At 47.1% G+C, this 15,970-nt stretch overlaps 1 protein-coding gene across 7 annotated transcripts in view; it reads left to right on the plus strand.

The window, feature by feature from the left end:
* The window catches only part of TANC1 (tetratricopeptide repeat, ankyrin repeat and coiled-coil containing 1), a 57,326-nt gene that overhangs the window by 22,672 nt on the left and 18,684 nt on the right, over positions 1–15,970 (plus strand). For 2 of the 7 annotated variants that reach the window (XM_066190509.1, XM_066190512.1), the window contains exons 3-10: positions 132–356; positions 4,185–4,286; positions 7,713–7,834; positions 8,774–8,963; positions 12,307–12,564; positions 13,102–13,221; positions 14,200–14,481; positions 15,338–15,492. In XM_066190509.1, coding sequence (XP_066046606.1) covers positions 132–356; positions 4,185–4,286; positions 7,713–7,834; positions 8,774–8,963; positions 12,307–12,564; positions 13,102–13,221; positions 14,200–14,481; positions 15,338–15,492 — 1,454 coding nt within the window. The remainder of the gene's footprint in view (positions 1–131; positions 357–4,184; positions 4,287–7,712; positions 7,835–8,773; positions 8,964–12,306; positions 12,565–13,101; positions 13,222–14,199; positions 14,482–15,337; positions 15,493–15,970) is intronic. The other 5 variants (XM_066190510.1, XM_066190514.1, XM_066190511.1 and 2 more) reach the window with 5 other exon arrangements.

The raw sequence follows: 15,970 nt of genomic DNA on the forward strand, positions 1-15,970 counted from the left end.
CTGGATTCTGCAGTGGAGGTGACACAGTAGGGCGAGTCATGCTCAATTGTTGCTGGCAAACGTTTTCTTATGTTAAATGCTTATGTTTCAGTGCAACTCTGGGCTGTTTATTTTGGCCCATCACCTAATAGATGACAAAATTTTATTTTTAGCAGGTGACTGCTGCCCAGAGAATGCCTCGCAGGTTACAGCAACATCTGGCCACAATGCAGACTTCCCCAGTGGCGAGCAGCCAGGCTCCCAGGACACTTACAGGACAAACTTGGCCAAAGGAGTCTCAATGTCACTGCCATCCTCGCCCCTGCTGCCACGCCAGTCCTATCTGATGCAGGCAAGAGCAAACAAGAAGTCTCCAGGTAAGATGAAACGACGAGCCTCTAAAATCTTCATAACATGTTAGCTCAGTCATTGATAAATGTTGCCTAAAATAACACAGTAAAATCATATTAAACTTTTGCAAGAGCAGTGCATGTTTCCAGGTTAAATAAGTAATTGGTTATTAAATAGAATGTATTATTTCATATAGCAGAAAATTATTCTATTTGGTGTTGCAGGTACTTATGTTGAGGTGTCTGAACATGATTAAACCTGGTTATTTATGGTTAGTTTATCAGGCAGAGGGCTGCTGCAGAAACCTTCGTTTGTGCGTGTGTTAGTGACTGTGTAAGAGGGAGCGTTGTTTGTGGCTTTTACATGTCGTTTATTTTACTTGTATCTCCATGCACAAATGTATTAATAGATAAATTGCAGTGGAGGTGACAAGAAAGTTGTTGGTTTTCAGCGGTTGTGTCCTCAGTGGCGCCTCCCCCCCGGTGTGGGAGCCAGGCTAAATATGGGGCTTCATGGGGCTCCTTTTATCAGCATTCTGTGCATAGAAATCATTCCAGCACACTGGCAGCACTTGGGTTCGCTGGGGCCAGGGCGGGACAGACAAGTGAAACTCTCCATGTTCCTGTTGCCTGGGGAGGCACTCCACAGGTCTGAGTTTAGAAGGCCTGGGAGCAGAGTGTCAAAGGCTGGCCTTTGTCAGCACAGAAAATGCTGAACACTTGATGAGTCGTGACTGAAGAGCCACTCTCACGGTGACTGCAAGGCCATTCCACTGTGACCCGCAGCCGAGGGAGAAGATTTCCAAAGATTCTGCAGTGCTGGGAATGCGTTGGCATTTATGCGTCATTATTTTGTACAAAGACCTAACCAGGTGATATAGGAGGCTGACAGAAGCATTGTGCTGTTCCTTTGACTTTCACCAAACTCTAGCTAATGGAAGATGATTTAATATAAATGAGCTGTCTAGTATCTGGGGCAGGGGTAGTGACAAGATTATCCCGATGTCCTGATTTCAAAGCTCTCTATTTCGGTAGCATGACGGCAAGTTACAGACCTTTCAGGATATGGTGAGTGAAAGAAGAAAGGACTGCACGGAAGGCTGAAGTAGTGTTCTAAAGTCGGGTCGAAGTGATGAAGTTGTCTGACTAGGGTAGAATAAAATTCTAGTTTCAGTCCTCTCAGCTGAGTTTCTTCTGCTACAGAGCTGGAATGGACGTTGTTTGGATTGGTTCTCTTACAGGTGTGCAGTTAAATCAGTATTTGTTGTCTTAAAGGGGTCATAGTTGATTGTAGTCTGGTTTAGGAGGTTTAACTAAAAGAACGAAAATGCTGATTTATAAGGGATGTTCCAAAAAAGGGATTGTGGAGTTTAAGGTACAAATGAAAGCTGCTGCTGCTGCACTGGAAAAAAATGTTTGCTGCTTTCCTCACATTAATGGTACAATAATGCTTTAACAGAGAAAGGTTTCCTTTGAAATTAATGAATTTCCATCACTGAATGCCAGAGGTGACTTCTGGGAGAGTTTTGCATAAATGTACAACAGAACTTTAGTAAGTTTTGAAATTGAACTTCAATTAAAACTTCTAATTAATAAGCAAATGAATCCTCATCCCTGATTCTTGAGACTAGACTAGGTCAGAGAACTGGTTTCATCCCAGGCTGCGGCTGTGTGCCCTGCCCGTGGGAGCCCTGGGGACACTTCCCTCTGCAGGCACTGAGCTGTCCCAGCTCCAAGGTCCTGCATCGGGCAGCCTGGCATCAGCACAGCCACAGATCCACCTGGTGCTGACGAGAGGGAGAGGCTGGAGCTGCACAGGTGACAGTGATCTTCTGAGAAACCAGCTCTTCTGCAGCCAAAAAGGCATTGAGAATTACTGTCAAAGCAATAGATGACTTTAAAAAGGCATTGTTATGGAATTGCATGAATCTGTAGTTTGTCCCCCTTGGGAGGGGACTGGTGTAACTCTGCTGATGCCAACTTTAAAAATCTGCACGCGGTTTAGGACAGAGCTAGAGCAGGCTGCAGGAATGACTGTGGGTGTGGAATGGCACTGGGGAGAGAGAGGTCATGGTAATAGGCTGCAGTGGTGTTTGTCACAGGCAGGTGTGAGGAGGAGACAGTGCCCTCACTGTGTCTGGCACGGTTGTGTTCACCTGCTGGTGCTGCCGGGTGTGAAGGAAAGGCTGGGCTTAGTTCCCGGAGGAGAAATCCGTCTAGAACTCCAAAAGAGCAAGTGGCTGCTTCTGCCTGGGGGCACGGTGAGGCGCTCAGCAGCAGTCACGGCAGCACAGCAGGGAGTGTGTTTTCCCTTGGTGACATTGCTCTGCAGTTGGCTGCTGAAAAGCCCTGTCCCACATGGACCGGCCATCCCGCACTCCTGGGCGGCAGCTGCTGTTCTGCAGCTGCAGTTCACGTTTAAATGAGCCCTTTTCATCCAAGGATGAATTCATGTGTTCTATTCTAGATCAGTGCATGAGAATAAACTTACCATGAGTTCTCCTACTTGTTACAGTGTTGTAGGTCATATTTCCGAGTACTGTAAGTCACTTCCACAGCAGCTTGTGATGAACAAAATTCAGTGAAGGGTCTCCTCCACAGCTTAATGCATGAAGGTTAAAAATACATCCTGAAGATCTTTCCGTGCTGGTCTAATTTTGCAACTGCTACCCGTTATTTTTGGGTCTTTTAGAATGAGTGCTGTAGTTGTCCAACTTTGGTATGTTTGATTTTACTTCTGCTTACACATGACAGGTGTGGACTGTTGTCTCCTTAAAGAAGGTGATTTTGTTTCAAAGGAGTGTATTTTTATCTGCTTTCACCAGGGCCAATGTCCCTTGTTTTTGCTAGAGTAGCGTTGGAAGAGCCCCCTCTGGTGCTGGTGCCGAGCTGTTGGTGTAAAAAGTGAAATCAAGAATCGACTGGAGACACAAATATGTGTTCATGTGGGACTGACACTTCCTGAGCACTAGTTCTTAGCTAAGAAATTAGGTTGTCACCGTGTTCCCATCTTGCACTTCTAGGTGGAAATACGAAGGAGCAGATGGGTCCAGCCAGATAGTTCTGGGCAAATGATGCGTGTTCCCTGTGATGGGGTGGCCAGGCCGTCCCAGCCCTGTGCCAGTGTCACCCTGGGGCCCTGAGGCCACAGAGGAGAGACGCAGCTTTTCTTTAAAATCAGTCATGAGTCTTAAAGCGCTCAGGAAGAAGAGCAAGAAATCAAGGTAGTTTTCAGAGACCTAATGTAGCGTCTGAGGCTGCTTCCCAAAGGAAAGACGGGATGCTTAATAAGTGCCACAGCCTAAATACAGGGTGGGGTTTTAATAAACAAAGTGTGAGAGAGCTTTGATGGGCCCTGGAACTCTGAACGGAGGAGAAGGATGCTTTTGAGACCCAAACTGAGGACCGAGAATGCCCTGGATAGAGGGGCTCTGAGGGACAGCTGGCATCAGGCCACAGGCCCTCTGCAGCGCGCCCTGGAGGGGTTTTGCTCCGTCAGGGTGGGAAGTGCAGGGCAGGGGGAGGCACAGTTGAGGGCCGAGGTGTAGTCCTGAGTTACACACCGGCGCTGAGAGGACGAGGGAGCCCAGCTACTGGGGCTCCACGCAGCGTGCAGCTGACACACCACGTGCGTTGGGTGTGTTTTCTAGCAGACTTCACGCTCTGAAAAGCCCGGAGCACGTGTTTCTCACGAGAGTGGAAGTGCAGCAGCTCGCTGCTCTTTGTGGTAGCAGCCGTGTGTGTAAGAAGTAATTTCTCTGCTTTTTTTACGCCGTAGAGAAATAGATACAGGACGCAGGAAGCTTGTGGTGCGTGTGGAAGGAGTTAGACACGCTGAGCTTGTTCCCCCTGCAGGTGCTGTCAGGAAGCCCAAGTATGTGGAGAGCCCCAGGGTGCCCGGGGAGGCCGCACTGGGCCTGCCGAGGAGGCCGGAGCCGGGGGAGCCCAGCGCCAGCGGTGAGTGTCTGCAGGGTGGGCCCTGTGTCCCTGCTCTGCTGGGAGAGGCCCTGCTGTCCCCCGGGAGCTGTGGGCCCTGTGTCCCTGCTCTGCTGGGAGAGGCCCTGCTGTCCCCCGGGAGCTGTGGGCCCTGTGTCCCTGCTCTGCTGGGAGAGGCCCTGCTGTCCCCCGGGAGCTGTGGGCCCTGTGTCCCTGCTCTGCTGGGAGAGGCCCTGCTGTCCCCCGGGAGCTGTGGGCCCTGTGTCCCTGCTCTGCTGGGAGAGGCCCTGCTGTCCCCCGGGAGCTGTGGGCCCTGTGTCCCTGCTCTGCTGGGAGAGGCCCTGCTGTCCCCCGGGAGCTGTGGGCCCTGTGTCCCTGCTCTGCTGGGAGAGGCCCTGCTGTCCCCCGGGAGCTGTGGGCCCTGTGTCCCTGCTCTGCTGGGAGAGGCCCTGCTGTCCCCCGGGAGCTGTGGGCCCTGTGTCCCTGCTCTGCTGGGAGAGGCCCTGCTGTCCCCTGGGAGCTGTGGGCCCTGCTGTCCCCTCTGTGCTGGGAGAGGCCCTGCTGTCCCCTCTGTGCTGGGAGAGGCCCTGCTGTCCCCTCTGTGCTGGGAGAGGCCCTGCTGTCCCCTCTGTGCTGGGAGAAGCCCTGCTGTCCCCTCTGTGCTGGGAGAGGCCCTGCTGTCCCCTCTGTGCTGGGAGAGGCCCTGCTGTCCCCTCTGTGCTGGGAGAGGCCCTGCTGTCCCCTCTGTGCTGGGAGAAGCCCTGCTGTCCCCTCTGTGCTGGGAGAGGCCCTGCTGTCCCCTCTGTGCTGGGAGAGGCCCTGCTGTCCCCTCTGTGCTGGGAGAAGCCCTGCTGTCCCCTCTGTGCTGGGAGAAGCCCTGCTGTCCCCTCTGTGCTGGGAGAGGCCCTGCTGTCCCCTCTGTGCTGGGAGAAGCCCTGCTGTCCCCTCTGTGCTGGGACGGGCTGCCTGCCCTTACCCTGCACTGTCCTCACAGCTGTGTCCCCTGTGCACTGCGGGCCCTGCTGTCCCAGGGTCCTTCACTGCCACATACAGCAAAGGCCTTCCACCCTTTCTCTGAACTTGTTATTATAAATTGTCTCAAACGTGTAGCTTTGCATTCTTTGCAGTGCTTCATTTTCGACACTGTAAAAGTTTGCTGGCAAAGGCGGTAACAGTTCAGTCCTGCCTTGGCAAAGCCGGGAGAAGCCACCTCCCTGGAGTTAATTGGCATTCTTGGAGAGTGTCCTGCTGGTTAAATCTGGCGAGTACGTGACAGAGTGGGGCTTTTGCAGTGAATGTCATGACACATGTCAGTATATGTCATGTATTTTTAGAAGAATTTTTCAGCTTAACTAACCTCATTAAGGCCAGTGGATATAAATGGTGATGTTCCAGATGAAAGTTCTTCTGTTTTCCTTTTTTTCAGTTGTAAGGGAAACTACAGTTTAAAAAGTCAATGTTTTCTTTCTAAAATACAGATGCTTAATAGCAAAAATAGAACTATTTGAAATTGTTTTCACTACTTGCTATGGTATAATTACCCTGGTTGCTCTTGTGCCTTCATCTTCACAGTCATCTTCTAGTTCTGGTATTAAAGTTCTAGGTCCAGCTCTTAGCTTTGGTCTCCGTTATTGACTGAATTTGGTAGTATGCCTGACATTTACTCAGACTTGTCAGATATTATGATTTTTCTAGTAATAATAGTAATAATTTTTGTAATTTTGAGAGAAGAATGAAGATGATTTCACAAACTGTTGTGTCCAGGATTGCGACTTAAAGATTACAATTAATCTTTAAAATTGCTTTCTTTAAAACATAGGAATATTTTTAAAATAAGAAAAATATGTTTTCCAGGCAAATATTTGAAGGCCTGTCAATTTGTGAAAATTCTGAGATAAAAAAAGTTCTGCTATTTGCTTTCATAGACTTCCTTGTTTTGGGATTAAGTGAGAACCAGTCTTGCAGAGTAAACCCCTGAGGCTGTTAGGCAATACATGTGTTCAAGTAGGCATTGAGCTGGAGTGAAATGAAGACAAAGGGTTGACTAGCACTGTGCACGTTTGGAAACTTTGGGGTTTATGCCACTCACCAAATTGGCATAAGCTGTTGAAGCAGTGCGTGTGGTCAGGCTGTTCAGTTACTGTTGTTATTTGGTGTTTTTCTTCCAGTCTGGAGCCTGGGGGAAAAGGTTCTGTTTGCAGGCTCCACTGCTGTCAGCTGTGTCTTACCTGGTCTCTCACATGGTTAGAGACCCCGTGCTGCTCACGGAGAGTACAAACTGTCCTGGCGCTGGTGTGGCCCAGGGACACTGCAGGGAAGGCCAGGGGACAGTGCAGCTCGCCCCGGGCTCCCCCTCACCCTGGCTCCTCTCGGTGTGCTGCAGAAGGTGCTGCAGCTGAGGGCCTTGCATCTCCCCTCCTAAAATTCGTCCCTGAGTCTGGGCACCTACTTCTCTCACCCACTGAGGCGCTCTGTAGAATTGGGAGCTGTTTGCTGCACAACATCTCCAAGAGCTGAAGTGCTGTTTGGGGGTCCCTGGCGGCTCCCAGCAGGGGGATGGCACCAGCAGCCCGCGCGTGCTGGCTGGGAGGTGGCCGAGCTGCTCCTGGTGTCCCCCCTGACACTTCTGGGGATAGGAGCTCCTGCTGGGAGCTGCTTCTCCGGGTAGTGGGATGATGCTCCTTATTTGATCAGCTGTTCATACCTGAGGATGGGACAGGCCTGTGTATGTACATTGGGTTTTTAGCAATAGATGAAAGAAATAAAGGCCCTGCAAATGTTCCTGACAGAGCAGATGGTCAGAGGTTAGTGGGTGATGCCAGAGTGCTGACATCAAAGAAGGAAAATGGCTGGAAATGCTTGTTTGTGAGATTCCGTGAGCAAGAGTGCGTGCCAGGCCAGAGCTGTGCTTGGCTGCTTTTGTTGCAGGTTGCCTCGTTCTGAATTTTGTCTTGTGGTGCCTGTTGAATGCTAGAAGACATTTTGAGGGACTCTACTGATAAAATTAACTATCTTTGCACCAGAAGAGCTGGGACATTTAGAACTGGTGTCACAGCTTTTGCATAGCAAGCAAAACAAAAATGTAACGTACTAGTTCCAGTGTTAACTGTGAGATTACAAAGCATCTGTGTTGTTAATCTCTACTTTTCATGTTTTTATATGACGGAAATGGAGTTTCAGCTTGCCAATGAGCTTTGATAGCATTGAGCTTAATACTGCTCTTAGGGGAATTGTTGTGTTATGTCACTCATCAGTCCGGTGATGGACTGATTGCACTTTAACATTTCTGGTTTGACTGGCAGGTGGGCTTTTCCTCCCCTAGATTTGTGTGGTCATGCAGAGGATCCAAGACCCACCAGTAATTAAATGTCTGTGCTTTTTCTACCTCTTTTAACAGTTTCCAAATGTAAGACTCTAACCTTCAACTTTTTTCCTCCCAATCCAAAGCAAAGCCTGACAAAGACTCGAGCTGTTCCCCGGCAGCACAAGAACTGATGACAAGATTGGGGTTTTTACTGGGGGAAGGGATCCCAACTTCTGCTCACATGGAGGAGAAAAGCGAAGTTATGGTAGGATAATGGAATATAATATATTAAATGTTCATCCTGTTTCAGAGACGACTAATGTTATTTCCTCTGTCTGCTACTTGCAGCTCCTTGATATCTACCCAAATACCATGCCTTTTAATGGAGATATAGTAATAGAATTGGACTTCAATTTTACCAAGTGTTTGTTTTCAAGAGTCAAGATCAATTCACAATTTCAAAACACACAAACTGAATAGAGTTCTCATCATTTCTGGAGGTTAAATCGAATCTCCTGTGAACGTGAATAGCTTCTAGAATTCTCTCTGCTTTTAGTATTTAGGAGGGAATTTTTCCCTTCTCTTTTCAATGATCTGCAAGAATGGAGAAGGCCAGCATTTTGTTAAAATGGGAGCATGCTTGTGTTTGTTTCTTCCCGAGAAGTTCACGTCAGTCAGGCAGTCCTCCTCTGTCATTTGGGGTAGAGGGACTGGGGAGAAGCAGGCAGCTATTACCCGCATGAAACTCATCTGCAAACTAAAACTCCACAGCAACTACCAAGCTCTGCTCTTCCCTCTTACTCTCTCCACTTTTAGTCCCAGCCCTCCTAAAATCTTAGTGCATCAGTTTGGGTTTTCACACTGAGAGTGAAGAATTAATAAGACTGCAGTTCTAGGTTTTTTCAACTCAAAGAATAAATGCAGGAGGTGGAGGGGAGGGGTATCCAGTAAAGTGTCAAACAGAGAAGAAATCTGCCTCACTGCAGCTTTTTCACTGAACTGAACTGTGAAATTCTCTTTTTAATTCAGCAGTCACTTTTTAGGAGTAGTATGAAAGATTAAGATTCCCAGTCCAGACAAAGGTTTCACTTGGGAAGTGGGCTCCTGGCTTTGCTGTTCCTCCACCTCAGGTGGCGGTCTCTGGGTCTGGGCCCAGCAGGGTCCTGCCTGCCGTGCAGTGAGTGTCTGTTGCTCTCCCCGGCAGCGTGCGGTCGCCAGCCAAGGAGTGAGTCCCTGCTCCACCCTGACCAGCAGCACGACGTCGCCCAGCACCGACAGCCCCTGCTCCACCCTCAACAGCTGCGCTGGCAAGGCGGCGGCCGGCAAGGGCAGTCCCTGTGGCACCATCAGCACCCCCAGCTCCACCCTGGAGAGCAAGGACAGTGGCATTATAGGTGAGCGTTCGCATTAGTGGTGCACGCAGTAGAAATTGCTCTCCCCTTAACTGTGCGAGTCTGAGCAGCTGCTTTGTGTCACCCTGTTTGGTTTTACACTGTCTGTGGGTCCCGTTTTGAAAGATTGAATTCCTGTTCTTGGCTACAACAGCTGCTGTTGCAATGTATGCATTTCTCTTCTTTCGTTTTCCTGGTGCAGTTCTAGTTGCTTCACCTTTTCCTTTGAAATAAGTAACTTCCTCTGCTTTTCTCCATTCCGTGTTTTCTTATGCCTTTTTTCTTTTCCATTCCAGAGGTCTTGACAGTGCTTTTCATAATGGTAAAGCATGGCAGGGCTTGAAGTTGATCTAATTTCCAGCTAAGGAAACAAAAAATGATGTGATTTCTTAGGAGAATAGCCTAAATCAAACTGTTTAAAAAAGTGCAGACTTTCAGGTAATTGGCATGAAAGTGAAGCTAAAGTGGGGCATTGTGGAAGAAACGAACTTGTGTGATCCTCCTTTGAAAGATGGCTGCGTTGAGGGTGTGTGTGCATCTCCTGTGGGGAGTCTGTGACCACCAGAGGCAGCCACCCTCACAGCCCAGCTCTGACAAGCTCCTCGTACCAGCCAGCTGAGTAAAAATCATTTTTACTGATCAGTTACTCTGTTTGTCGTGGGTCAGAACACTCCTGTATAAAACTTGGGTTTCAGTTGAAGAAAACAATTTTGTGTACTCATTCCATGTCAGGTTGATACATGATCAACTTCGTGTAGGATCTAGTTTTGAGGTAGTATGAACATCTTGGTATAAAGGAAAGGATGTATCAGCATTGTTGCTTTTGGCAAAAGAGCCCAAATGTAGATACTGAAATGAACATACTAGCCATGCTTGACAAGCTTGAGATAGTCCAAGAGTGTGTCCATGCTCTAAATGCTGTGAGAATGGCCTCAGGATTGTTTAAAGTAGTGTACTGGCATGACAGCATCATATTGTGTAACCTCGTGAGTACCATCTTTTAAAGAAAACATTTTGGAGCAGTGATGAAAGTTGCTTATTGAACTACTGAAAAGGAAGGATGAGTGTACAAGTGCAGGAGCTGGGGGAACTTCTGGTGGCTCCTTCAGTCAAGGACGTGTGGTTCATGGCTGCGGGACCACGTGGTAGTCATCAGCTGCTCCTCTGCAGGGCTGCTCTTTGTGTCTCAAATTCCAGGAGAATTTAAACACCCCCTGTCTCTTGGCTACCCATGGCAGCACCCCTTACATCTGTAAGGCATGAAACCAAGAAGAGGCACCTTTCTGATACGCGACCTGTAGCAGAGGCTTTGGGGTTTTGTATGCAAGGATGTCTCTGCATTCAAATTCGTTATTAGCACATGTGCATTTTAAATTATGTTTAGCAAGTGTGTGTTTTCTAATGTCTTTGACAGAGTTCATCCAGCCATGAAAATATCTTGCTCTTTCATGCTACTTATGTGGGCCTCCTTTGTGTTTCTGCTCCCTCTGTGTTTTCTGGACCAGCAGACTGATGGGAAATCCTTTTCCATTTTTTACTTTACAGTTCAGGTTTCCCTTAGTTTTCCAGTGTTGTGCTGCTGTAGCTGAATTTTTCTTTGCTTCTGTAGAGTTTGACGTAATAGTAGCCAAGGCAGGTTTTAACCTTCAGCAAGGAGCTAAGCAGGAGAGGAGATTGGGCTGTTGGCCAGAATAAAAGCTTTGCTGGATCCTTGCTGCTGTGTCAGGATGGAAATCTTGAGCAGACAGATTTCCTGGAGCTGCATTTCACTCCAAGAGGAATTGAAGTTCTAAAGATTTCATACTTCAAGGGGAGCCAGATTTTTTTGACACAACAATAAAAATAAAATAAATTCGTCGTATGGAGGTACAATCTAAGTGTGTGCAAAGATTAATGGAGTGCCTGGAAAGTTGGGGTTTTTTCTTCTACTGCCTCTAAATTGCACGTCATGTTGTTGGTATTTCTTAGAAGACGAGCTGTTGGATTGAAGCATCCAGTCTTCTATTTCTTAGGACTGTGAGCCTAAGCTGGAGGAGGGCAGAGTTGTACAAGTACCTCCCCCGGCTGCACGGCTGAAGCTGCAGTGCAGCTGCCGTGGAAGAACAGTTGGTCCATCCTTGACCGGACCAGGCTCAGCAGTGCAGGAGCCACCCCGGCTGCACTTTGTTAGCAGTCCAGTAGGCCACAATGTTTTCTTTACGGAATGGGCCAGCTGAGTGCAGAATAGCCACAAATATGGCTTTGGCTTTTAGATGGGTGGCTTGGGGAGGACTCAGAGTTCACATCGATATTATAGTGGGAAGTGGATTTTATTTTATTTTAGTTTATTTTATTTTGGTTTATTTTATTTTGGGTTATTTTATTTTGGTTTATTTTATATAAAATATTTTATATTTGGTTTATTCGATCCTGATGCCCTTTCATCCTATTTTGTATTTTCCTCTGTTGCATTGAAGTGTTCAAAATGCACTGAGTGTAGGGTTAACCTTTAATAAATATTTGTTGCTCAGTTACTTTGTGGGAGTTTAAGTAATCGAAAAACTTTTAAATTGAACAGAGTAGTTTCAGTATTAGTCATACAAAAGAGTATATATCTGCAAAGTGTTCCTAACTGGGCAAGGAGGTTAGCATAATGTTATCAAACATTGCTTAAGTAGGTCTTCAGGAGTGTAAAATCTTCCCGTTATTGCAGGAGGCCTTGATTAAATGCAATCTCAGACAAGTACAGGCACACGGAGAGCCCTCAGCCAGCAGACTGGGACGTTTGGATCCCAGCGGGTAATGCAGTTGGTGCTGTGTCTCATCAAGGGAAGCAGCAGCAGCAGATGCTGGTCTGTACCACAGCATCCAGGCACACCTTCGCTGCCTTTTAGCGGAGGGTCTCTCGGGGTCTGTGTGCCTTATTGCCTAGCATATGAGATTTCTGTGGCAGAAAAAGCCCCCTTTCCCCCAGGCCTTTATTTGAGGCTCTGATTTGTACTGCAGCACTCTTTAAAAACGTGAATCAGCATGTTTAATATAATGTGAAATTTTATTAATACACTCGACTGGTTCTGGTTCATGAGGTGTCTACTCCTGTCTGCTGTTTCTGACAGTGAGATGTAGTAGGTGCTTTAGAAAGGAGCAGTAGCTAGCTTGCCTGCTGGAAGGTTTCTGTCAAGATTAGTTTGCCAGGCATACGAGTACAGGCTGATTGTCATCCGTAAGTGACTGTGTATTTGAGGTGAGACAGGCCTGTGAACAACTCTGAATTTTGGTCATTTATGCTTCACAGTGCCATTTGGGAATGAAAATTCTAACGTGTGTGCTATGTTCCTCTGACTTGGTTCTTTTCCCTCTCTTTCAGCCACTATAACGAGTTCATCAGAAAATGATGATCGTAGTGGATCCAGCTTAGAATGGAGTAAGGATGGGAGTCTCAGAGCGGGGAGACACCAAGGCATCAGCCGTGATCGAAGAACGGATAACTGTTCACCAGTGGCAGAAGAGGAAGCCAGTGGGTCTTCTGAGAATTTGCCAAAAGAAGTGCCAACAGGAGAGGGACCCCTTCCTTACGCTCATAGTTCTGCCTCTTTAATAATGCCTCGTCCAAACTCCGTTGCAGGTAGAGTCCTGAGGTCAAAACCCAAGGGTTTTCTTAATGATAGGACATTTCTTTTGAATCTTTCTGTTGTTAGTATGAAAGTATCTCTATAGGATAAAAAAAAAAAAAGTTAAAACTGTCATCCAGAAGGCTGTTACCATGCTTTTTGGTAGGTGTTGGTTAGGTCAGGACTTTGGAAACACTTCCGAAGTCCATCAGTTACTCCAGGACTGTCTGGTGACAGGTGGTGTATTAGCAGGTGACACCCAAACCTGTTCGAACGCTTCTGACCTTGCTGATGTGAGTGTTCCCACAGTAAAAAAATGAAACTGTCCCAGTGGGGGACCTGAGGGCCATTTAAACAGGGGAAAACCCAGCTAAGTCTTTAATGAACTTGATTGAAATGCATTTTGTAAATGTTACGACACGAATGACTTGGTTGCCATTGTCTAGAAAAACTTCTCCGTAAGTAACGTGGGTGAAGGACTGTAATAAATAATAGCATTCTTTGTAACTTGCGTTGAGAGAAAAATAAGCTTCAGTTCTTTAATACTCTAGCAACAAGTTCAACCAAATTGGAAGATCTGAGTTACTTGGATGGACAAAGAAATGCTCCTCTGCGAACTTCAATTCGCTTGCCGTGGCACAGCACCGCTGGCGGGAGAGTGCAGCAGGAAGGTAAAGGCAGAGGAGGCTCCACCTGCATCTGTCTGGCACAGTCACAGTTCCTGCAGCAGCTGGGAGTGCGGGGTGCTCCTGACAGGCCGCTCTGCGTGTCTGCCGACAGGATGCCGCTTCCCCTTTTTCCTGCACGGTGCTGTGGGTTAGAGATGGGCTCTGTGTGCGGCTGTTACGACCAGGAACAGTTAAAGGCAGAAAAATTTAGGTGAACTCCTAGTGAAACTGATCCTGAGGGTTGTATGCAGATACTGTGCTGCCCTCTTCCATATACAGCTTTTCACAGTCACAGATCATTGCTGAAACAGGAGTAACATTACATTTGGCTAATGAATCTTCAGAGCATATTATTGGCGAACATTATTATTCCTGTAAATTTTAATGTATTTTATGCAATCAAGCACAAATTCTTCCCTGAGTCATCAGGTGTTTCCCAAATGTATAAATCAAAGTAATCAAAGGTGTAACTACTGATCCTGTGACTTGAAAAGTACAGGAAAACAAGGTGGTAATTTTTTTTGTATTACTTTAAGGGGCTTTTTCAAACAGAAAAATGATGTTATTCTCTGTACCATTTTCTGTTTCTCTGTAAATGTCTTCACAGATTTGAAGAACTAAGGCTGTGATGCTCAGCACATAGCTCACTCTAAACTGAAAAATGGCACTTCCCCATTTGTCAAATTATTAATGTATTTTTAAGAAAACCTTTTGGATTCTATAACTTACTAACTCAAGTTCAGTTGTAAAAAATACATTACACCTTTAGCTTCTTTCCTCTGCAATTTAATTTGTGCAAAAGTTATGGAGATGGCCTGAACTGAGGCAATCAGATTTTATTGTGTTCATGATGGAAGCACTAGAATGTCTGAATATGACTGATAGCAACAAAGCTTCTAAATGATGTTGCCTTCTGAAACCATGCTGTTTGATTGCATGTCAAGATTCTTCTAATAAACTTTCCTCCCTGACATCTTTCAGCCCGTTTCATCCCCTACAAGCCTCAGGACATTTTGCTGAAGCCGCTGCTGTTTGAGGTGCCGAGCATAACCACCGACTCGGTGTTTGTTGGAAGAGAATGGCTGTTCCACACCATTGAGGAAAAACTGCAGAGCCCTGACCCAGCGGAGAGCAGGGGAGCAGTCATTACTGGCAGCGTGGGGTTCGGGAAGACGGCAGTCATCTCACGGCTGGTGGCACTCAGCTGTCACGGAAGTCGCATGAGGCAAATAGCCTCCAACAGCCCGAGTTCATCCCCTAAAAGTACGTTCCTTGTCTGGGTAACGGTCTGGGTTAGTGTGCTGACATCAGGACTCACGTTTGCCTTTTTGGCCTAAGGGAGTCAGACCTCAGCAAATCTTCAGCAAACGCTTTTTCCTTACAATGAGCAAAGGAAGGAGTTAAAATCCGTGTTCTGACAAATACCTTCAGCGTGACATAATGCAGGCGCAGAGAGGTGGCAACACGGAGGCAGTGTGCAGGATCCCCTCCTCCTGTCCGTGTGTACCCCAGACTGTGAGGCTGTGACTGCAGCAGCTTTGTCTCTCACAAGTTTGGAAAGGGAGCAGTGAGTGTTTCCTTCCTGCTGTGTACCTGCTGTGTATGCTTTCCAGAGAATTTTTGTAGAGGTGAGAATAAAGATGTGAAGAAACCCCTTCTGTCTTCTACTGGGGTCCACAGCCACCAGACCAGTCCAGTGCCTACTTTAACTGGTCGGATGGTGAGACTGTCATTACTGCTATTCCTCCAACTGACGCTTCAAATGTTATTATTACTAATAATAGCAATGATAAATTTCCCAAGAGTTTCAGTCCTATAGTAAGTACTAGTTTAAATGAGGCATTGTGTAATTTTCTGAAGGAAACTCTTCACATCAGCATGGGGTTTTTTTCAGAAATTTTATAGTTTTGATCTAAAAGTCAGCTGAGTTGTTTTAAAATCATAAAGTTGCGAGTGTATTTATCAGACTGTATTTATCAGGCAAGTTGCATGCTGCTTTTATAATGCTGTTGCTCAGTTTCGATTTTTACTCTAGCAGTAGGACAATCTGGGGTGTTTTTCTAGAAAGCAATCTGCTATCAGCAAATTTGTTCTCTCTTGTATTTGTTGCTTTTAAAAGCAGGTGGTGACTCCTGTCAGGAGATTCCCTTAAGCCAGTTACCCCCGTGCGCCCCTGTGTCCGGTGACACCAATACAATGAGGACTCTGACTTGTGCCGGTGCTCCCGAATGCAGAACCCAAACAGGGGATTCTGTGAGACGCCTCGCTTCAAAGGTGAGCTTGCACTTCCTGGGAGATGTTCAGCGTGTCAGAACCCTCCAGCCTGGGGCTCAGCTTGCTTGGCAGAGCCCTCCGGGAGGCTGCAGGCGGTGCTGGGGCAGGGCAGCACCTGGCACCTCTGCATGATGGCTCTGGTGGGCTGGAGAAATCAGCCGCCTGCCTCTTGACCTGGCGGGTGATCCCTTCAATCCTGTGTGCTCTTAGAAGGAGTTACCTGAACAATTTCTCATCAGTTTTGTCTTGGTGTGGGAGGCTGGGATCCTTTCCCTGCCGAAGGAGCTGTCTGTTTTCTGGGGGAGCTGCTCAGTGTACCTTCCAAAAGCAAAACCTGGGGCGGGGGGAGGCGGGGAAGATAAAATGTTTAGTTCTTGTATAAACCGTCTCTATGCTGTGTTACAGGCTGAGCCTGAATGTAATTTTATTTCAGGCTCTGAGATTCTGAAGTCATTTTTGTGTTGGATTAATATGTTAG

This window comes from Chamaea fasciata, unplaced genomic scaffold (genome assembly GCF_029207755.1).
Source record: "Chamaea fasciata isolate MVZ Bird 193981 ecotype frontalis unplaced genomic scaffold, bChaFas1.0.hap1 SCAF_8, whole genome shotgun sequence".
Classification (NCBI taxonomy): Eukaryota; Metazoa; Chordata; class Aves; order Passeriformes; family Sylviidae; genus Chamaea; species Chamaea fasciata.